This window comes from Oncorhynchus masou, chromosome 18, assembly GCF_036934945.1.
Source record: "Oncorhynchus masou masou isolate Uvic2021 chromosome 18, UVic_Omas_1.1, whole genome shotgun sequence".
Taxonomy (NCBI): domain Eukaryota; kingdom Metazoa; phylum Chordata; class Actinopteri; order Salmoniformes; family Salmonidae; genus Oncorhynchus; species Oncorhynchus masou.
The window spans coordinates 37,957,525-37,981,387 of NC_088229.1; the positions used below are offsets into that span (position 1 = coordinate 37,957,525).

General features: G+C 46.1%; 1 protein-coding gene across 4 annotated transcripts in view; it reads left to right on the top strand.

Annotated features, from left to right (window-relative positions):
* LOC135504530 (voltage-gated potassium channel subunit beta-2-like) overlaps positions 1-21,162 on the top strand; it is a 118,560-nt gene extending 97,398 nt beyond the window's left edge. For all 4 annotated transcript variants that reach the window (XM_064923208.1, XM_064923209.1, XM_064923211.1 and 1 more), the window contains 6 exons: positions 11,389-11,474; positions 11,607-11,727; positions 12,246-12,340; positions 13,307-13,427; positions 13,873-13,961; positions 17,224-21,162. In XM_064923208.1, coding sequence (XP_064779280.1) covers positions 11,389-11,474; positions 11,607-11,727; positions 12,246-12,340; positions 13,307-13,427; positions 13,873-13,961; positions 17,224-17,313 — 602 coding nt within the window. In that variant the 3' untranslated portion in view covers positions 17,314-21,162. The remainder of the gene's footprint in view (positions 1-11,388; positions 11,475-11,606; positions 11,728-12,245; positions 12,341-13,306; positions 13,428-13,872; positions 13,962-17,223) is intronic.
* The last annotated feature ends 2,701 nt before the right edge of the window (positions 21,163-23,863 follow it).

Genomic DNA, 23,863 nt, shown 5'->3' on the forward strand with positions numbered 1-23,863 from the left:
TGGGTTTATTGTTTGTTGTAATTCTTAGTGGGGTTTTTTAGTTATTGGGATTGTGGCTGATTAGGGGTGTGTGTTGCATAGGTTTGGCTGCCTGAGGCGGTTCTCAATCAGAGTCAGGTGATTCTCGTTGTCTCTGATTGGGAACCGTATTTAGGTAGCCTGGGTTTCACTTTGTATTTCGTGGGTGATTGTTCCTGTCTCTGTGTTAGTGTTCACCAGACAGGCTCGGTCACTTTGGATTTTCTTTTTTTTCTTGTATTGGAAGAGAAGAGAACGAGCGCCATTCTCCTTGCGGAGATGGTGCTAAATACATCAACACGGTCGGTCCCTGGGATTGGGCTGGCCAACACGATTAGTTTTGCTTGGAAGGAAAAGGAGTTGGAGCCTTTAGGACGAGAATCTTTTGGAAGGATAATATTGATGGGGATTCTAAAGCTGACGGTGAAGGACGTGTTTTGTTTCCAAGGCAACTCGTTGGAGGGAGCATACGACGTCGCGCTATATACAGAAGAAAAACACGATGATATCCTGAGAAGGGCAAGAGCAGTGGGAGGTGAGAGGCCGATGTGCCACTACGAAATATCAAGCCTGGCGAAGAATAACTTTAGGGTTGTAACTGTCAACATTTACAACCCTTACGTTAAGGACGAAGAGGTGAGGGCTTTTCTGGGGAGATACATGGATAACGTTTCCTCAGCTAGGCACCTCAAAGACTCCCTTGGGTTTTGGAATGGGAGGAGAGGTTTCCAGGCCCTCCTCAGGGAGGACCCAAAGGGACATGGTGGCTACCTCCATCCTCCTGCTATGTTCTCCCTTGGGGCTGACAGGGGGACGTTGTTTTATGCACGTCAGCCCCCATTTTGCAGGCGCTGAGAAAATGCAGATTTTGTGGATCTGAGGATCATGAGGCGAGGGATTGTGACAAGCCTAAGACATGCCATGGGTGTGGCTCGTCAGCACACCTGTGGCGGGGGTGCCCGGCCCGTCAGAGGTCATATGCGTCTGCGGCTGGGGGGGGGGAGCAGGAGCGGGGGATGGGGGAAGAAGAGGAGGGGAAGGAAGCACGCCTCATGACAAGAGTACAAGTCCAGAGGGGAAGGCCACAAGGAAGGAAGAGGAGCAAGAAGCGGTGGATGGAAGAGAGAAGGAAACGGAAGGCACGGGAGTAGGAGAACCAGGAAAAGCGGCGGAAGAAGGCAACCGAGTGGAGGAGCATGAGAGAGAAGAAAGCGAGGGAGGAGTGGTGGAGAAGGAGACGGTGGAAGAGCAAGTGGACTGGGGGAAAGTGACATGGTGGAAGAGATGAGGGGTATGGTGGAGGAGCTGGCGGGGGGGGGTGGTATCTCTCCACTGCCGCCATCACCAAAGAAGAGAATGAAGAGGAGGGTGCGATTGGCCGACAGTGAGGGGAGGGGATGGCCAAGAGAGTGATGGGGGTGGGAGAAACCTCTGGGTTGCTGCTGGTTTCCCCAGGCTCTCAACTTCATTTGGGTGGGGATACACCTAACAAGACTCAGGACTGGGTACAGGAGGAGGTGGGGAGTTTTTGGTTTGGGGACTCCCCAATTTTTTTCCAAACCAGCTGCAACACTGGGGAGGGTGAGGATTGTGGGGGTAGACCCAGGGTGCAGGGCACCCCGGAGCCAAACACTATTCCTGCATCCTGGGATGGTGTGATGGAGGAAGAGGGGGGGATGTCGGAATTACGGATGGTGTTCTCACCGGTAGATATGGAGCAGGGGAGCATCGGGTGAGTCTCCTGTTTTTTTTTTTCTGTCTGGGTTTAGAATTTGAGTGTATTACATGTTTTATTTTTTCATGGAGTCTAATTTTACTTTTGTTAGTTTAAATGTAAGGGGTTTAAGAGATATTGTTAAGAGGAGGGCGGTTTTTAGTTATTTGGAGGGTGTGGGGTTTGATTTTTGTTTTTTACAGGAGGTTCACCTAAGGGATGGAGGGGATGTTAGTAGATTTAAGAGGGAGTGGGACAAGGGAGTCGGTTTGGGGTGTAGGGGGGTGCACTCATCGGGGTAGGGATTTTGTGTGGGCACAGGGAGGTAAAAGTGGAGGATTCTTTTGTGGTAATGCAGGGGAGGGTTATAGGGGTGAATGTCACGATAAGGGATTGTAAATTTAGATTAGTGGTGGTGTATGGGCCACAGGTGGTGGCAGACAGGAGGGAGATGGTGGACTGTCTGACGCCCCTGTGTGTCACAAATAGGAAATTAGTGATAGGGGGGGATTTTAATACAGATTTAGGAAGAGGGGGGATAGCAGTGCAGGCGCCATTGCTAGGCTAATGGCTTGCCATGGTCTGGTAGATGGTGGTATGCACACTACTCCGAAAATGGACGGTCCTACATGGCGTAACTCCAGGGGGGTTGAGCGGAGGCTCGATTATATTTTTGTACCCAGGTCTTTGGGTAAGTTGTCTGGGCGGCTGTTGCCTGTTTTCTTTTCGGATCACGACGGGGTGCTCCTGCAGGTGGGGTCGCCAGTCTGCCTCTTTGGTAAGGGGTACTGGAAGCTAGATCGGGATGTGCTGGAGGAGCAGGCTTTTGTTGACGGGTTTTATGGTTTCTTTAGGAGGCTTGAGGGCCTCCGGTCCATGTGTGAGGGGGTGTTAGAGTGGTGGGAATTAGTTAAGGTGAGGATTAGGGCTTTTATAATAGGGTATTGCAAGAGGAAAAAAGGGAGGAGAGGAGGGAGGTGGATCGTATCCAAAGGTTAATTGAACTCGAATACGAGGCAGGCAACCTCGGCGGGTCGTTTGACTGGGAGAGATCCGCAACCCTAAAGGCGCAGCTCAGGGAGTTGCAGGAGCGGAAGGCTCGAGCTTTCCTGGAGCGTGCGCATAGTGGCTTTCTAGAACATAATGAGACTTGTTCTGCTATGTTCTTTAAGTTGGTTAGGGCAAGACAGAGTAGGAAGATAATGCATGGTGTTAGGGAAGAAAATGGTAGTATAGTTAGAGAACCAGAGGATATGGTCAGGGTGACAACTGATCATTTCCAAGGTTTATTTAAGGAAAGGAAATAGATGTAGAGCAGGGAAATGTGTTTTAGAACACTTGTCCAGGCGGTTGCCGGAGGACATTAGAGAAGTGATGGAGGCCCAGATCTCACTAGAAGAGGTTGAGAGCGCTCTTAGGAGGATGGGAAAAGGGAAGGTGCCTGGGATGGATGGGCTGCCGGCTGAGTTTTATCTCAAGTTTTGGGGTATACTTGGACCAGTGGTCCTCGAAGTCTTGAAGGCCATCCTTGAGACGGGGTCCCGGGGTGATCAATGGCTGTTGGTGTGCTGTCACTTTTATATAAGAAGGGGGAAGTAACAGACCTTGGCAACTGGCGGCCGTTGACCATGCTGTGTGTAGATTACAAGCTACTTGCAAAGGTTTTAGCAGACCGGTTGCGCACAGCCCTTCCCTACGTCGTTCATGAGGATCAGACGTGCGGGGTAGAGGGCCGCTCTATTAGATGGAACCTACAGTTAATCAGGGACTCCATCGCTTGGGTTGAAGATAGAGGACTGCCTTTTATGGTAGCAGCGCTAGATCAGGCGTGAATAGATCCTTTTTATTCAGAGTGTTAGGTCGATTAGGATTTGGGGAGAAGTTTATAGGATGGATTCGTACATTATATGTCGGAGTGGGGTGCCGAGTTAGTGTAAATAGTCACTTGGGTGACGTTTTTGACCTCTCGTCTGGGGTCAGGCAGGGGTGCCCACTCTCGGCTCTCCTCTTCGTCCTGTACATGGAGCCTCTGGGGGCTGCCATTAGGGCAGACACAGGGGTGGAAGGTTTGCTGATCCCTGGAAGTGGTGGACTGCGTGTTAAGATGACGCAGTACGCCGACGACACTTTCTTGCTGTTGTGCAAGGACTCGTGCCTGACAAGGTCCCTTGCCATCTTTGGGGATTTCACTCGAGCGTCGGGAGCAGTTCTGAACCATGCAAAGTCTTCTGTCAAGTTTTTCGGAAGATGGCGCGGTAGAACGGATGTGCCTGGGGGGTTATCTCTCTGTGAGGGGGCCCTGAGGATTCTCGGGGTCCATTTTGAGACCTCCGGCTCAGCGACGCTAAACTGGAACATGCGTATCGCAGTGGTACAGAGGAAGCTAGCAATGTGGAAAGCTAGGTATTTGTCTTTTATGGGCAAAGTCCTGGTCCTAAAGGTGGATGTGTTGCCGTCGCTTTTGTATTTGGCATACATCTACCCATTGCCGGCTTGTCTGAGAAGGCCTCTAGTGAGGCTTGTGTTTCAGTTTATGTGGAGTGGCAGGTATGAGTGGGTCGCCAGGGCACACATGATCTGTCCCATCGGGGAGGGAGGTAGGGGGTTACCACATTTCCCCCTCAAGCAGGACACAATTTTTGTTTCTTTCTTGTTAACGGAGCTTGCTCAGCTAGTGATACACCCGTCCGGTTACCTCCTGCGGGTATTTTTCTCGTATCAGGCGAAGCATAATGGTGTGGTCTAACACGGGTCCTCGGGCGGAACAGCTGCCGTGGCACTTTGGTCATGCGGCCAAGTGGCTGCGTGCGCACCCTGAGGTTGAAGTTGCCCGAGTAGGTTTAGATCATAGGCACCTGTACGAGGAGGTCAGAAAGGCAGAGAGTCCGGCGCCTGTAGTAGGCATCTCGGAAGTGGTCTGGGAGGGAGTGCAGGTGCGGGGGTCTGGACAACAGGCTCAAGGACCTGAATTGGTTGAGCATTCATAAGTGTTTGCCGGTACGTTCCATCTTGTACCGGTATAGTTTAGTGCAATCCCCCACCTGTCCAAGATCCTCTTGTGGCAGGGAGGAGACTGTGCGCCATGTCTTTTGGGGCTGTGCCTTTGCCGGAGTAGTATGGGCTAGGGCACGGGTGTTGTTAGGTTTGGTAAAGGGGGATTTTGTATTGACGTGGGCCAGGTTAGAGAGGGGTGTAGGGAGAGCGAGAGGGACGGATAGGGACAGGTTTCTGCTCTGGCTTCTCATTAGTCTCTTTAAACGGAGGCTGTGGGAAGCAAGGCAGAACATGGAGAAGACAGGGAGAGATTGGGGGGTGGAAGGGATAGTGAGGAGAGTGGAAGGAGATTTGAGGGGGAGGATGAAGAGGGAGGAGAGGAAGTGGGGGCAGCATGCTGCTCGGGAGAGGTGGAAGGGGGGTTTAGGGCTGGGTGTCATTTAGATTTGTAAGAGGATAGATTAGGGACGGGGAGATAGGGAAAGGTATTTTGTAGGGTGACGGGGAGGGAAGATGCTCCCCTGAGGTTTTGTTTGGGGTTTATGTTTAGTTTAATTTAATTAGTTTAATTAAAAATACCATTATTTGAGTATGTATGTAAATTATGAGTTATAAAGAATGAATGGTATTGAAGATAATAAATGATTTTTTATTAAAAAAACAGGCTGTATAGGTTTTTCACGTTCCGTTTGTTGTTTTTGTTATTTCATGTATCGTCATTTGTCTATTAAAAACATGAGTAACCAACACGCTGCATTTCGGTCCGACTCTCTTTCGACAAACGAAGAACGCCGTAACAGAATCACCCACCACACACGGACCGAGCAGCGTGTCAACAGGCAGGAGCAGCCCAAAGAGGAGCTGCGTATTAAGGATTTCTGGACATGGGAGGAAATCCTTGACGGGAGAGGACCCTGGGCTAAACCAGGGGAGTGTAGCCGCCCAAAGGTGCAGCAGGAGAAGAGGAAAGAAACAGGAGCAGCCCAAAGAGGAGTACAGTATGGACTATACGACGTGGGAAGAAATAGACAGGTGGGCGGCCGACCCAGAGAGAGTGCCGGAGCCCGCCTGGGATTTGCTGGAGCAGTGCGAAGAGGGCTATAGGAGAATGGAGTCGAAAGAAAGACACGGCGGCGCAGAGCGAAGCCCCAAAATTTCTTGGGGGGGGGGCTCAGAGGGGAGTGGCTGAGTCAGGAGACAGACCTGAGCCAACTCTCCCTGTTTATCGTGAGGAGCCAAGGAGGAGAACAGAACCGGTGTTGGAGGTGAGCGAAGCAGAGACTGTGAAGGAGTTAATGGGGAAATTGGAGGAGAAAGTAATGAGGGAGTTGCTAGTTTGGTGCTTTAGGTATAAGATTCGTCCGACGGAGCGTGTCGGGGATTTAATGGCACCTGGGTTAGCACTCCATACTAGTCCTGAGGTGCGTGTTAGTTGGCTGGTGAAAAATGTGCCAGCCTCACACACTAGGCCTCCTGTGTAACTACCTAGCCTTGCACGTCCTATGCCAGTCCTGCTCTCAGGCTCTCCAGTACACCTTCACGGTCCAGTCCATCCTGTGGCACCTTCACACACCAGTCCTCCGATGGTAGCTCCTCGCACCAGGCTTCCTGTGCGTGTCCTCTATCCAGTACCACCTCCACACCCCAGCCCTCCGGTAGCAGCTCCCTGCACTAGGCTTCCTGTGCGTGTCCTTGGCCCAATACCACCAGTGCCAGCACCACGCATCAGGCCTTCAGTGCGCCTCGCCTGTTCAGCGCAGCCAGCGCTTTCTCCCTCTCCTGCGCTGTCGGAGTCTCCCGCCTGTTCAGCGTTTCTAGAGCCTTCCTCCTGTACAGCGCTGCCGGAGCCTCCTGCCTGTATGGAGCAGCTAGAGCTGCCAGTCTGCATGGAGCAGCTAGAGCTGCCAGTCTGCATAGGGCAGCCAGAGCTGTCAGTCTGCTTGGAGCAGCCAGAGCTGTCAGTCTGCATGGAGCAGCTAGAGCTGCCAGTCTGCATGGAGCAGTCAGTGTTGCCAGTCTGCATGGAGCAGCTAGAGCTGCCAGTCTGCATGGGGCAGCCAGAGCTGTCAGTCTGCTTGGAGCAGACAGAGTTGCCAGTCTGCAAGGAGCTGCCAGTCTGCAAGGAGCTGCCAGTCGGAAAGGAGCTGCCAAAGCTGTTAGTCTGCATGGAACAGTCAGAGCTGTCAGTCTGCAAGAAGCCGCCAGAGCTGTCAATCTGCATGGAACAGCCAGAGCCGCCAGTCAGCATGGAGCAGCCAGAGCCGCCAATCAGCATGGAGCAGCCAGAGTCGTCAGTCAGCATGAAGCAGCCAGAGCCGTCAGTCTGCCAGACTCTTCCAGATCTGCCAGTCAGCCAGACTCTTCCAGATCTGCCAGTCAGCCAGACTCTTCCAGATCTGCCATTCAGCCAGACTCTTCCAGATCTGCCAGTCAGCCAGACCCTTCCAGATCTGCCAGTCAGCTAGACTTTTCCAGATCTGCCAGTCAGCCAGACTCTTCCAGATCTGCCAGTCAGCCAGACTCTTCCAGATCTGCCAGTCAGCCACTCTTCCAGATCTGCCAGTCAACCAGACTCTTCCAGATCTGCCAGTCAGTCAGACTCTTCCAGATCTGCCAGTCAGCCAGACTCTTCCAGATCTGCCAGTCAGCCAGACTCTTCCAGATCTGCCAGTCAGCCAGACTCTTCCAGATCTGCCAGTCAGCCAGACTCTTCCAGATCCGCCAGTCAGCCAGGATCCGCCAGTCAGCCAGGATCTGCCAGATCTGCTAGTCAGCCAGGATCCGCCAGTCGGCCAGGATCTGCCAGTCAGCCAGGATCCGCCAGTCAGCCAGGATCCGCCAGTCAGCCAGGATCTGCCAGATCTGATAGTCAGCCAGGATCCGCCAGTCAACCAGGATCTGCCAGATTCAACTGCCTGGCTAGGCTTCATCTCAGTACTGGGCTTCTTCTCAGTACTGGGCTTCCTCTCAGTACTGGGCTTCCTCTCAGTACTGGGCTGTCTCTCAGTAATGGGCTGCCCCTCAGTCCCAAGCTGCCCCTCAGTCCCGGGCTGCCCCTCAGTCCCGAGCTGCCCCTCAGTCCCGAGCTGCCCCTCAGTCCCGAGCTGCCCCTCAGTCCCGAGTCCCGGGCTGCCCCTCAGTCCCGAGCTGCCTCAGTCCCAGCTGCCCCTCAGTCCCGAGCTGCCCCTCAGTCCCGGGCTGCCCCTCTGCTCCTCCCAGTTCCCAGTGGGGTTCTGGCCTCAGTCCCGAGGAGCTGCTCCTCAGTTCAGTGGGGTTCGGCCATGGTCGGCGGCGAGGGTGGATCATCCCAGGACGCGAAGGGGAGGAACTATGACATTTATGGAGTGGGGTCCACGTCCCGAACCGGAACCGCCACCATGGACAGACGCCCACCCGGACCCTCCCTATGGTTTTGAGGTGCGTTCGGGAGTCCGCACCTTGGGGGGGTTCTGTCACGCCTTGGTCTTAGTATTTTGTGTTTTAGTTAATTAGTTGGTCAGGCCAGGGTGTGACATGGGTTTATTGTTTGTTGTAATTCTTAGTGGGGTTTTTAGTTATTGGGATTGTGGCTGATTAGGGATGTGTGTTGCATAGGTTTGGCTGCCTGAGGCGGTTCTCAATCAGAGTCAGGTGATTCTCGTTGTCTCTGATTGGGAACCGTATTTAGGTAGCCTGGGTTTCACTTTGTATTTCGTGGGTGATTGTTCCTGTCTCTGTGTTAGTGTTCACCAGACAGGCTGTATAGGTTTTTCACGTTCCGTTTGTTGTTTTTGTTATTTCATATCGTCATTTGTCTATTAAAAACATGAGTAACCAACACGCTGCATTTCGGTCCGACTCTCTTTCAACAAACAAAGAACGCCGTAACAGTTGCAGTATGAAAAGTATAATTAGTATCAAAACGTTTTCTTCAAGCAACAGTACCAGTGGCAATCTGCACGTTTTAAAGTTGCTTTGGTGTTGTATATTTAACGGCTCAAGAGTATTGGCGAATCCAAATACTTCCCATTTAAGCCTTAGGTACCACCATTAAACAGTAATGGTTCAGAAAGTATACATGGTATCAAAACGCTGAATACAAGCAACCTATTCCAGACCAGTCTGCACATTTTAAAGTTTGAATGGCGTTTCTTGCTTAAACAGTTGAAGACTAGTTAAGGGCTACATTTTTTACCATTCAAGTCTATGGCCATTGAAATGCATTGGGATTTATGCAAGTATGGTTGTAGTGTGAAAAGTTGTTTCAAATGCACTGCAGATGGTGAGCCTTTGGTATCGGTAGATTTTACGGTTATGATGCTACATGTGGCAGCGGAGAGAATAATAATAAGAAGTTTTAACAGTTTCTAAAAATGAACATGTAATATTAAGAGTTATTATGCATAGAATAGCCAGATATGTACACAATAGGATCTACAGTATAGATAATGAATGTGCTATGTCAAGTACAACTGTATTTACAAATATAAAATGGGTAGTATCTTGGTTGCGGTGTTGAATAAATAATATATACTAGAGCAGCAGTGTTGTGTGTGTGTGTGTGCCTTCAGAAATTATTTTTTGTCAATGATCTACACAAAATACTCTAATGTCAAAGTGGAAGACAAATTCGAACATTTGTCAAAAATGTTTGAAAAATAAAACACAAATAGCTTGATTATATAAGTATTCAACAGTGATTACAGCTTTGAGCTTTGAGTATGTCTCTAAGAATCAGAGAGATGCGGGGGTCTGCCATAATCGACATCCACGTCTTCAGTGCCCGGAGAACAGTGGGTTAACTACCTTGCTCGGGCAGAACAACAGATTTTTACCTTGTCAGCTCGGGGATTCGATCCAGCAAGGTTGCCTGTATCTTTGTACTGATTGAGTGCATTGATACACCATCTAATGTGCATATAATAACCTGCTCAAAGGGATATTCAATGTCTGCTTTTTCTAAAAATGTTACCCATTTACCAATAGGTGTCCTTCTTTGTGAGGCATTGGAAAACCTCCCTGGTCTTTCTGGTTGAATCTGTGTTTGAAATTCGCCACTTGACTGAGGGACCTTCCAAATTATTGTGTGTGTGTGGGGAACGGGATGGGGTAGTCATTTAAACACGATTATTGCACACAGAGTGAGTCCATGCAACGTATTATGTGACTTAATAAGCTTACCATAACAAAGGGGTTGAATACTTATTTCTCAACAAAGGGGTTGAATACTTATTTACTCAACAAAGGGGTTGAATACTTATTTACTCAACAAAGGGGTTGAATACTTATTTCTCAACAAAGGGGTTGAATACTTATTTACTCAACAAAGGGGTTGAATACTTATTTCTCAACAAAGGGGTTGAATACTTATTTACTCAACAAAGGGGTTGAATACTTATTTACTCAACAAAGGGGTTGAATACTTATTTCTCAACAAAGGGGTTGAATACTTATTTACTCAACAAAGGGGTTGAATACTTATTTATTCAAGACATTTCAGCTTTTCATTTTCTAAAAATGTCTAAAAAAATAATTCCACTTTGACATTGTGTGTAGGTCAGTGACACACAATCTCAATTGAATCCATTTTTAATTCAGGCCGTATCACAACAACATGTAGAAAAAGTCAAGGGGTGGGAATACTTTCTGACGGCACTTTAGGTAACTGCTGTTTGACTTGACATGAAACTAAACTAGAGTATAATCCTGGGGCTGAGCTAGTGCTTGTATGAAATGTGTTTGTAGAATGAAAAAATCCCCTACTGACTGAGGTGAATGAAGCTCAATGGTAGTGGCACATGTAACAATGTCAAATTTTGTCTTTCAAACGTGTAATTATAAAACATTAGTTACATAGTGGAACAAGAAAATGTGTAAAAACATATAACAGAATCTTCAGCAATTGGATGTGTAATTATACATTCCTTGTTCCAATTGTGTAATAACTGATAGCGCTACAACCTTATTACATATAGTTACAGTGTAACACCTATGTAATTACTATGTTGTTACTACAGTTATAACTGTAATTACATAGTAATAGGGGAAACATAAAATACTGAAAATCTCATTATCTGACAGCATGACATGTTTAAAATTAAATTGTGCTGCTAGATTATGAGATTTACAGTATTTTCTTTGCACAGAGCTGTTCTCTTTAAAACATGCTTTTAAAACAGCCTGTTTTTAAAATGTAATGTTTCTTATATAAAAGTAGCATGAAAAGCTTTGAAGAAAACTCTGGGTTTTGGATTGACCCTACTGCTATTTTGACTCTGGCATGAATAGTGTTGTTTTGCCCAGATAAAATTGGTATTTGACTGCCTGATTTGTGACTGTAAAACCTTAACGCATAAATACCTTTGTGTATCAAAACAAAAGCCTGAAAAAAAGAACATCAATGTGTCAATTGACACAGGAATGACATAGTATCCTTTTCTCCCCATATGTTTCATTGCTCATTATTTAAACTGATGTATACATTAACCAGGTAGCTCCTTTGTGCTTCTACCCTTTGTCCAAAATTCTACCTGGACTTTCCTTCTATCTCCTCTTTCTCTTTCAATTCTCGTACATCCCTCTCCTCAATACCTTTCCACCCTCTCGCTTAATCTCACCTGTTCCCACCACTGCTCTTCTCCAATGTCGGGGCCAATGGGTGAATGGTGTCTTTTGATTGGCAGAGACGGTGCGGGCGATGACCCATGTGATCAACCAGGGTATGGCCATGTACTGGGGAACGTCGCGCTGGAGCTCCATGGAGATCATGGTGAGTTGGAAAACGGTTGAAACATGATTAAACCACAAAATAATCAATGACTTATTCCCATCACTGTATTGTTACGATATCACATTGGTCGTCCCTGAGCCTGTTTGCTGCTGTTCGTTGTCTGTCCTATAGGAGGCGTACTCAGTGGCCAGGCAGTTCAACCTGATACCCCCTATATGTGAGCAGGCTGAGTACCACATGTTCCAGAGGGAGAAGGTGGAGGTGCAGCTTCCCGAGCTCTTCCACAAAATAGGTAAGTTACACAGCAACCGTCTGCCTCCCTTCGGTTTGACCCATAAAGGTGGATAGAGGATGCACTTAGTACAACGATAAAAGATGTGTGCCCTCTTTCCATCTCTATTGTTCCAGCGTTTAATAAGGGTAGATCCTGAAAGAGCTGAGGTCTGCCATTTGTGCCACAAACATACTCCATGTGCTGCTATTCATGTTTGGTAATGTGGCTAATGCTAGCCAAAAGTTGTGGTAATTGTAATGTAGCTAATATACACTATTTGTATTTTGAATGAATCACTCTTATGAGATGCTCTCAGTCCAAGTAGCTTGTCAAGGCACATAAAGACACTGGTGAGATGGAAGTCATAAAGGCGGTAAAAGCTGGATATTCATTAGGCACCAAATGGAAGAAAACGGACTGAAACATAGAGGGCCTACCTGAACTTGTCCAATATGAAACGCTTGTTTTTGGTTTCCGTTGCAAAACGTTTTGCTACGGTGTGCACTAATGAATATGATCCCGATGTCTCTGTGCAGGTGTGGGTGCCATGACGTGGTCTCCGCTGGCGTGCGGGATCATCTCAGGGAAGTACGATAGTGGGGTACCCCCGTACTCACGGGCCTCACTAAAGGTAACCTTTGACCCTTGACAAGTGACTGATGCCTTATCCTCTCCAGCCCACATCTGTCACACCCCTTTACCTGTGGTTGTAGTTGGTGTTGCTTCTAATCCTGCCACTCTGCCACCTTCCTTTCTGCTAACAACAGTTTATCCTGATAGTACATTGTTGTAGGACGTTCCTCTGAACTAATGCATGTCAATTGAGGATTGGAGACTTTGAGAGTGTCAGGAAATCCATTCGGTGTATATGGGTCAGCCAGCTTCAGTTGAACATTCCTTGGAGATTCTACACACCTACGCTCAAATGCACACACACACACACACACACACACACACACACACACACACACACACACACACACACACACACACACACACACACACACACACACACACACACACACTGTGCTCTTTCTACAGTATGTGTGATGTACCATGCTGTCTATAGCTCTCCTGCTCTTGTTCAGTGATATCTTTGGCTTAATAATCCTCCAATGAAGGGATCTATGCCACTGATTTCCTATGTCATACACTCCACTGGTGGAAACAGGCTATTTAAGTCCACTCAAGCACACAAATGTGGAAGCACAGAACCAAGGTCTAAGACAGAGGGTACAGGTAGCTGTATGTGTGCGATAACCAGAGGCAGTCAGTTACAGTCTCTGTGTAGTTCACTCACATTGCAGACATCTGCTCTGCCACTGGTGAGAGATCCACACACACTGGATGCGTTATGTGTGATAAATGTATAACTTTCAGCCATTCACAGAAAGGCACCTCTGCACCCCAGAGGTTTCTGGATACTGTAGTCCTGAGCGAGTGTGTGTGTGTGTGTGTGTGTGTGTGTGTGTGTGTGTGTGTGTGTGTGTGTGTGTGTGTGTGTGTGTGTGTGTGTGTGTGTGTGTGTGTGTGTGTGTGTGTGTGTGTGTGTGTGTGTGCGCACGCATGCGTGTGTGTGTGTACTGTGCTGTGACAGGGCTACCAGTGGATGAAGGACAAGATCCTGAGTGAGGAGGGGCGCCGTCAGCAGGCGAAGCTGAAAGAGCTGCAGGCCATTGCCGAGCGACTGGGCTGCACCCTGCCCCAGCTCGCCATCGGTAACACACACCTGCCGCTCTCTCTTTTTCTCTCTGTCTGTCTGTCTGCCTGTCCTGTCCAGCCATCCGTCTGTCTGTGTCTTTTGAGATCCAACGTGTTAGTCAGTCATTAAAGCAGTCTGTCCGTCAGTCAGTCTGACTTATGCAATCTATCTAACAGTGTTCACAACAATGTCAAATTACCAGAGTTAGCAAATGAGCTAACTGTCGTCCATAGTCTGTCTGTCTAGTAGGACCTCAAGTGGGAGGTTGGTCAAGTCCCTGGCAGTCAAATCTTTGATGTGTTGGTTCAGCTTAATGTCACAGTGTCTGAGAATGAGACTTTGTGGTCACCTGAAGTCACTTAGTTGCACTGGACGTGTGTGTGTGTTTCTTCAGTCCTTCTCTGTGCTTTGTGCTTCCACACACATTGTTCATTTTCCTATGTGGTTGTTCCCTCCCACAGCATGGTGCCTGAGGAATGAAGGGGTGAGCTCTGTGCTACTGGGGGCCTCCAGCACAGATCAACTGATGGAGAATCTAGCAGCAATACAGGTCAGAAGTGAATACTCCACACACACATCCACACAAGTACTCACATTCACATATAATGTACTTATGCATGCTTGCTCACATACACATGATCTCTCTCTCTTTCACACACACACACACACACACACACACACACACACACACACACACACACACACACACACACACACACACACACACACACACACACACACACACACACACACACACACACACACACACACAGAGACAGACAATGGGTGTGAACCCAGGTGTGCAAGAACTGACATTCACACATACTTATGGATACTTACTCACATACCACATACGCATGCTCACCCTGTCTCTCCACACACTGAGAAATACCTTCTAAACGAGCATTGTCTCTAAGTGGTAGATACAGTACCTTCGGAAAAAATTCAGACCCCTTCAACTGTTCCACATTTTGTTACATTACAGTCTTACACACACAATACCCCGTAATGACAAAGAGAAAACCGTTTTTTAGAAACTGAAATACCTCATTTACACAAGTATTCATCCACTTTGCTATGAGGACTTGAAATTGAGCTCAGGTGCATCCTGTTTCCATTGATCATCCTTGAGATGTTTCTACAACTTTATTGGAGTCCACCTGTGGTAAATTCAATTGATTGGACATGATTTGGAAAGGCACACACCTGTCTACATAAAGTCCCACAGTTGACAGTACATGTCAGAGCAAAAACCTAGTCATGAGGTCGAAGGGATAGCTCTGAGACAGGATTATGTCAAGGCACAGATCTGGGAAAGGGTACCAAAACATTTCTGCAGCATTGAAGGTCCCCAAGAACACATTCATCATTCTTAATTAGAAAATGTTTAAGATTAATCCTGGAGCTGGCCGCCCGGCCAAACTGAGCAATCGGGGGAGAAGGGCCTTTGTCAGGGAGGTGACCAAGAACCTGTTGGTCACTCCTACAGAGCTCTAGAGTTCCTCTGTGGAGATGGGAAAACCTTCCAGTCGGACAACTATCTCTGCAGCACTCCACCAATCAGGCCTTTATGGTAGAGTGGCCAGACAGAAGCCACTTCTCAGTAAAAGGCACATGACAGCCCACTTAGAGTTTGCCAAAAGGCATCTAAAGTCTCTCAGACTATGAGAAACAAGATTCTCTGGCCTGAATGCCAAGCATCACGCTGAGAGGATGCCTGGAACCATCCCTACGGTGAAGCATGGTGGTGCCAGAATCATGCTTTGGGGATGTTTTTCAGCTGTAGGGACTAGAAGACTAGTCAGGATCGAGGCAAAGATGAGCAATGTACTGAGCAATGTACAGAGAGAGCATTGATGAAAACCTGCTCCAGAGCACTCAGGACCTCAGATGGCGGCGAAGGTTCACCTTCCAACAGGACAACAACCCTAAGCACACAGCCAAGACAATGCAGGAGTGGCTTCTGGACAAGTCTCTGAATGTCCTTGAGTGGCCCAGCCAGAGCCCGGCCCAATCTAACATCTCTGGAGAGGTCTGAAAATAGCTGTGTAGCACCTCTCCCCATCCAACCTGACAGAGCTAGATAGGATCTGCAGAGTTGAATGGAAAAACAGCAAAAACAGGTGTTCCAAGTTTGTAACGTGATACGAAAGAAGTCTCGAAAGGTGCTTCAACAAAGTACTGAGTAAAGGGTCTGAACACTTCTATTTTATATTTCCCACCTGGACAAATGGAACACCTATGTGAGAATGCTGTTCATCGACTACAGCTCAGCGTTCAACACCATAGTACCCTCAAAGCTCATCACCAAGCTAAGGAACCTGGGACTAAACACCTCCCTCTGCAACTGGACCCTGGACTTCCTAACAGGTCGCCCCCAGCTGGTGAGGGTAGGTAGGAACACATCTGCCACGCTGATCCTTAATACTGGAGCTCCCCAGGGGTGCCTGCTCAGTCTCCTCCTGTACTCCCTGTTCACCCACGACTGCATGGCCAGGCACGACTCCAACACCATCATGAAGTTTGCTGACTACCTGTGTCGTCAGCAAACCTAATGATGGTATTGGGTCGTGCCTGATCACTGACAAAGACGAGACAGCCTATAGGGAGGAGGTCAGAGACCTGGCCGGGAGGTGCCAGAATAACAACCTACCCCTCAACGTAACCAAGACTAAGGAGATGATTGTGGACTACAGGAAAAGGAGCACCGAGCACGTCCCTATTCTCATCAACGGGGCTGTAGTGGAGCAGGTTGAGTGCTTCAAATTCCTTGGTGTCCACATCAATAACAAAATAGAAGGGGGCAAACACACCAAGACAGTCGTGAAGAGGGCACTACAAAGCCCCCTCAGGAAACTAAAAAGATTTGGCATGGGTCCTGAGATCCTCAAAAGGTCCTACAGCTGCAACATTCGAGAGCATCCTGACCGGTTGAATCTCTGCCTGGTACGGCAATTGCTCGGCCTCAGACCGCAAGACACTTCAGAGGGTAGTGCGTACGGCCCAGTACATCACTGGGGCAAAGCTGCCTGCCATCCAGGACCTCTACACCAGGTGGTGTCAGAGGAAGGCCCTAAAAATTGTCAAAGACCCCAGCCACCCCAGTCATAGACTGTTCTCTCTACTACCGCAGTTCAAGCGGTACCAGAGTTCCAAGTCTAGGACAAAAAGGCTTCTCAACAGTTTTTACCCCCAAGCCATAAGACTCCTGAACAGGTAACCACATGGTTACCCGGACTATTTGCATTGTGTGCCTCCCCAACCCCTCTTTTACGCTGCTGCTACTCTCTGTTTATCTTATATGCATAGTCACTTTAACTATACATTCACGTACATACTACCTTAATTGGCCCGACCAACCAGTGCTCCCACACATTGGCTAACCGGGCTATCTACATTGTGTCCCACCACCCGCCAACCCCTCTTTTTACACTTCTGCTACTCTCTATTCATCATATATGCATAGTCACTTTAACAATACCTACATGTACATACTACCTCAATAAGCCTGACTAACAGGTGTCTGTATATAGCCTTGCTTCTCTTTTTTCAAATGTCTTTTATCTGTTGTTTTATTTCTTTACTTACCTACACACACACACACACACATTTTTTTCTGCACCATTGGTTAGAGCCTGTAAGTAAGCATTTCACTGTAACGTCTACTACACCTGTTGTATTCGGCGCACGTGACAAATAAACGTTCATTTGTTTACTATTGTTGACATGGATTTGATGACATGTGTAGTGGCATCGAATTTGAATTCCAGTGGGGACATTGTGTTCATTATGTCATTCTCCTTCTCTCACAGGTTCTTCCAAAGTTGTCGTCCTCCATCGTTCATGAGATGGATAGTATCCTAGGCAACAAGCCCTATAGTAAAAAGGACTACAGATCCTAGAGGCTGCCTGAGGAACATTGTTGGGCGGAGGTCAGCATCTTCCTTCTTCCACGTCTGCGACCAACTTCAGTTGAACATGACACCAGGCACCATGGGAAATATATAGCCATTGAACCACTTGGGAAAGTCAATCAGAGTATCTAAATATATATATATATATCTTTCTCCCAACCCAAAGATTTTAGAGGAGACTTGGAGACATTTCCCATCCAAGGAATTGTATTTTCACCATTCACAGTCCTTAAATGCACTTTGTTCATAAACTATTTATTCTAAAACAGATTCTTGATTGAAAAGGTTCAGAATCCAGAATACCTTTGAAATGGTTTTTGTCTTGTATAGGTCCCATAAAATGAATTGATCCAGCACTCCATTAAAGATGCATTGTGCAAAATCACAAAAATTCAAATAGTTCGCTTAATTTCAGTATATATGACAAAACAAGCAAGTATAGTGCAGAGAATCACTGTAACATCTAAACCGCTGTGAAATATGTTCTCCATAACCAACAATATTTTCAGCTGTTTGAAGCTAGTGTGCAAAACTGAAAGTAAGACACAAAACAAAACTTAAGAACAGGAGCACATAGAACAGATCTGCTGCTTCTTAGACTTGCTTTCAATGAGAATGACATATCTTTAACACACATTTCTATGTGAATTTGGTCAGGCCGCCCAAAAAGTTACATATTGCAACTTTAAATAGCTAATACTGAACATTTGTTGAGATTACCAAAGCTGATACTATTCCATGCGTAGGAAATAGAAATAGAATGATGAGTGGACATGATTCTGTATCTGATATAAAGGGCATGTGTCCCACTACTCTGATGATGAGTTGAAAAAGGACATCGAACACTTAAATAGTTAGTATGGTTAAACCACACCCATTCAACTAAGGCAACTTGGGCTGCCATCTTTTCAACTGGCAAAAAGTTGAGATCTTGCCTGCACCCACTCTTTCTTCAGTTTACAGACTGAACCATTATGAGTTATTTCTGAATTTCACCTAGCTACAAGACTGTACATCTGCCAGTCTGTGTGTTTTTTGTTGTTGTAAGCCTACCGAATGGCTGGCTATTCATTGTATTTCTTTACTTATATACCTTTACACACACACTCCCTCCCTCTGCATCAGTGTGAAGAGGGCAGCCATCCCAGCCGTGTACAGTAATGGCTTTTCAGAGAGCACTCAGTGAGAAAACCCCTTGCCTCAAAACTCTGTCACATCCTATTGTGACTCGATCAGGTTAAGTGTTTTTAACTTTTTACTCTCTGTATCGCAGAAGACAGGGTCCCAGGATTGGTCATGCAATTTTCCCAGAGTGCTCGATAAAACAGCTTCCTGTGTTATGAAGTTATGTAACACAAAACAGAACAAACTGGCACCACCAAAAACTACTTTTCCCTTCCCGAAAATATATATGTTTGATTAAAGTGTCATGTTCCATTTTCATAAATGCTTTCAAAGCTACAAAATAGTGAAGGTCCAGTGGGCAGTTATATTAGAGTGTGTGTGTGTGTGTGTGTGTGTGTGTGTGTGTGTGTGTGTGTGTGTGTGTGTGTGTGTGTGTGTGTGTGTGTGTGTGTGTGTGTGTGTGTGTGTGTGTGTGTGTGTGTGTGTGTGTGTGTGTGTGTGTGCGTGAGCTCACTTTACCTGGTCGTGGTCACTGCTGTAGTTGGACAAGAGACATGTTCACTCGTCAAAAGCCAAAGAGAACACCCCAACACACATATTACTGTACTGTATAATACTCATGGCATCTAAGTGGTTTCTGCCAGTCAGAGTGACTGTGGTTAGTTTTGATTTCAGTCTCAATGTCGCTTGAGATTCATTTAGGAATGCTTTCATGCAGCCGAGTCTCCTTTCCTCTGTCATTGAAGATGTGGGAACATGATATTTGGGAAACACAGTTGCAAACATAGTATTTTCTGTGTTTGCAATGTTGCATTTACTGCCTAATGATGTTGTGTCCCTATTCTAAACATTTTTCAAAAGCATTTGTGACCGAGACACACCGGATGTATCTCATTCTAAATGAGGTAGAGATAGAGATAGAAAGAGAGAAAAAGAGAGAGAGGGACATGTCTCAGTCAAAGTCAATGCTGCAAACCTCAGGAGTATCTTTGTTGGGTCTTTGGCGCCACCTTCAGGTCATAAAACATCAATGGCTGCATTGATGTTGATGTTTCTTGTCTGAGAAAACACCCATCCTGTCTACAATTGGTATTAAAACCTGATCCATGCTTCACCTTAACATTTTGAGCTATATATTTTGATTTGATAATGTAATTTCAATTTGGCAAGATAACTTGCCATTATAACGACATGCTCTAACTATGGCAATGGATGGTCGATGGTATGATACCATTTAGTAACAAGACAGTGAAGTCTACAGTAAATACAATTTTGTAACACCTTACCCTCTAGTTTGCATAAGTATCTATACCCATTGGAGTTGTGACACTGAGATAGTTGGCCCACATCAACTCTGCTGTCCAACCAGTTACTGAAATAAATAACTGGGTCTGAAATGACTGGAACTTGAGCGTTAGGTCTGATGATAGTTTAAGGTAGGCTGATGGATGTGTTTCCAGGATAACTTAGCCCGTAGTTCAGCACAACATAGGCCTGCAAGATTTATGGGGTGTCCAGATTTGCAGGACACCAGACAAAAAAAGTGACTGTTTATATATTGCATGGTCACCCACTATAACACTACTCTTTAGCTAATGTTGATACAAATACAGCATATTGTCTGAGTGTAAACCTTCAGCTTTTTTAAAGTTGTATACCTATGTTTTACATGTAACATACCTATGTTTCGTATGCTTAAATTATGTATCTAAGGATTACAACTGGCCTCGCCTGTAAGGCTTTTGGGCTTTCACCAAAGCTCACGACTGAGCAACATATAGGAAACATCTTATTTTAAAGACAGGTTATATACTGTAACCGCTCAAATTGTACAGTTGCATATGTGTGTGAGTGGGTGCATGTGTTCATGAGTGCGATCCTGTGTATGTGTGTATACTAGTAACCAACACTGCTCTCTTATGTTTCGTACTGTGTGTTCTGATGTTGACTTTGTGCATTTCTCTGAGCTTGTGGTCACCAAGCCTGGTTCTACCTAGTCCCAGTGAGCTACTGCACAAGGCATCTCTACATCAGACTGTCACTTAGAAACATTAAGTAAAGGAGTGTGTTGGGAGCTAGCCTGGGTGCCAGGAGAAAGAGATGGGCACCCAAGCTATGCGTGAGCCTCATCCAATGAAAAGTGATTATTTAGCCACAGATCACTCTCTTTGGGTGTGTTTTAAAGTAAATTTACATTATATAACATTTCTATCCTTTCCAGATTGATGGAATGCTGGTCAGACACAAGTAAATGCAGCCCGAGCATCTAGTTAAGGCACGCTATAAAGACACACACTATGTTGTAGATAAGAGCAAACATAATCAACTAAGTAGAGTACGCTACTGTGCATTTCATGTAAAGGGACTAATTCACAAGCTATTTTAATGGTCTTATTTTTACACACACAAATACTGTGCAGCATAGGAATCTGTAATGTAGTCAACTGCAAGCTATTGTACATTTGCAATGTCAAAATACATTATGGATTCACAGATTCTTTCTGTACTGTATATAATCTAAATTCTGTATATACTGTATGGCTGTTAGCTATCACTTTCTGCCTTTGTTTTATCTTCTGTTCATTTTGCAAGCATTGCTTACTGAATTGTGATTGAAGCAGACTTTAGGTGAATTGTGTTTACAGCTTGAGAACGTATAAATATTAAAATAAATGCTATAAATAAAAATAAACGTATTGACTTCATACAGAACATGACTTGACTGTGTGCAAATTTGTTCCCATTGAAGATGAGCAAGTTTGTAAAGCAAAGACACTTAAAGCGGTTTGAATTGTTTATATTTAGTACATATCCAATCTGGAGAAAAAAAAGTGATGATGAAACAAGGGACAAAATTATCAGATTGTAAATTAGTTTGTTCATTTTCAATTTCAATTCATATCAAAATACAATGCTAATGTTGTCTCTTGACCAAGGTGCCCTTGTAAATTACATTTAGATTATTATTATTATGTAACATTTTGATCGCAACACAACACAGGCTGCCAAGATTGATGGAGTGTCCAGATTTTCAGTACACCAAACAGAAAAGTGACTGTTTATATATCGCATGGGCACCCACTATGACACTACTCTTTAGCTAAAGTTGATACAAATACAGCATATTGTCCAAATGTAAACATCCAGCTTTTTTATGTTGTATGGTTAAGAGTGTTTACATTAGTGAGTGGTTACATTGGCTAAATGAGATAATTTCATCTTTAAACACAAAGCATTCCAATACAGGACTCAAAAGTCTTCTCTGAAGGCCAAGATGGATAATGGTTATAAAGGTAATGAATCTGCCTTTAGAATATCGAGTATGAGACGCAGTTTGGGTCTTTGAATGTCAAAAAAGATACACGTCAAATTACAAAATGCTAATTATATGCAAATGCACACGTGGCAAATAAACTTTGATTGGAATCTCGCACGCAAAGCGAGAATCAAATCAAATCAAAGTTTATTTGTCACGTGTGCCGAATACAACAGGTGTGTGTGTGTGCGTGTGTGATGGTAAGTAAAGAAATAAAATAACCGTAAAAAGACATTTGAAAATAAGAGTAGCAAGGCCGTAAACAGACACTGGTTAGTCAGGCTTATTGAGGTAGTATGTACATGTAGGTATGGTTAAAGTGACTGTGCATATAAGATGAACAGAGAGTAGCAGTAGCGTAAAAAGAGGGGTTGGCGGGTGGTGGGACACAATACAAATAATCCGGGTAACCATTTGGTTACCTGTTCAGGAGTCTTATGGCTTGGGGGTAAAAACTGTTGAGAAGCCTTTTTGTCATAGACTTGGCACTCCGGTGACCATTTTTAGGGCCTTCCTCTGACGCCGACTGGTGTAGAGGTCCTGGATGGCAGGCAGCTTTGCCCCAGTGATGTACTGGGCCGTACGCACTACCCTCTGAAGTGCCTTGCAGTCTGAGGTTGAGCAATTGCAGTACCAGGCAGTGATGCAACCGGTCAGAATGCTCTCGATGTTGCAGCTGTAGAACCTTTTGAGGATCTCAGGACCCATGCCAAATCTTTTTAGTTTCCTGAGGGGGAATAGGCTTTGTAGTGCCCTCTCCACGGCTGTCTTGGTGTGTTTGGACCATTCTAGTTTGTTGTTGATGTGGACACCAAGGAATTTGAAGCCCTCAACCTACTCCACTACAGCCCCGTCGATGAGAATGGGGACGTGCTCGGTGCTCCTTTTCATGTGGTCCACAATCATCTCCTTAGTCTTGGTTACATTGAGGGATAGGTTGTATTCTGGAACCACCCGGCCAGGTCTCCTCCTCCCCATAGGCTGTCTCGTCGTTGTTGGTGATCAGACCTACCACTGTTGTGTTGTCTGTCTGCAAACTTAATGATGTGTTGGAGTCGTGCCTGGCCATGCAGTCGTTGGTGAACAGGGACTACAGGAGGGGACTGAGCACACACCCCTCGGGAGCTCCAGTGTTGTGGATCAGTGTGGCAGATGTGTTGGTACCAACCCTCACCACATTGGGGCGGCCGGCAGGAAGTCCAGGATCCAGTTACAGAGTGATGTGTTTAGTCCCAGGTTCTGAGCTTTGTGATGAGCTTTGAGGGTACTATGGTGTTGAACGCTGAGCTATAGTCAATGAATAACATTCCCACATAGGTGTTCCTTTTGTCCAGGTGGGAAAGGGCAGGGGAGTGCATTAGAGATTGCATCATCTGTGGATCTGTTTGGGTGGTATGCAAATCGGAGTGGGTCTAGGGTTTCTGGGATAATGGTGTTGATGGGAGCCATTACCAGCCTTTCAAAGCACTTCATGGCTACGGACGTGAGTGCTACGGGTCTGTAGTCATTTAGGCAGGTTGCCTTTGTGTTCTTGGGCACAGGGACTATGGTGGACTGCTTGAAATATGTTGGTATTACAGACTCAATCAGGGACATGTCGAAAATGTCGGTGAAGACACCTGCCAGTTGGTCAGCACATGTCCAGAGCACGCGTCCTGGTAATCCGTCTGGCCCCGCAGCCTTGTGTATGTTGACCTGTTTAACCTGTAGTGACGCCCAGCCCGTGAACGGGACCGTTATCATCATCTGACACTAATTAGCATAACGCAACGGACATAAATCTTCCTAGAAAATCTTCCTATTCATGAAAATCACAAGTGAAATATATTGGAACACAGTTTAGCCTTTTGTTAATCACCCTGTCATCTCAGATTTTCAAAATATGCTTTACAGCCAACGCTAGACAAGCATTTGTGTAAGTTTATCATAGCCTAGCATAGCATTATGCCTTGCTAGCAGCAGGCAAACTTGTCACGGAAATCAGAAAAGCAATCAAATTAAATCGTTTACCTTTGATGAACTTCGGATGTTCTCACTCACAAGACTCCCAGGTAGACAGCCAACGTAAAAAAATTTGTAGGCGAAATAGCTCCGTTT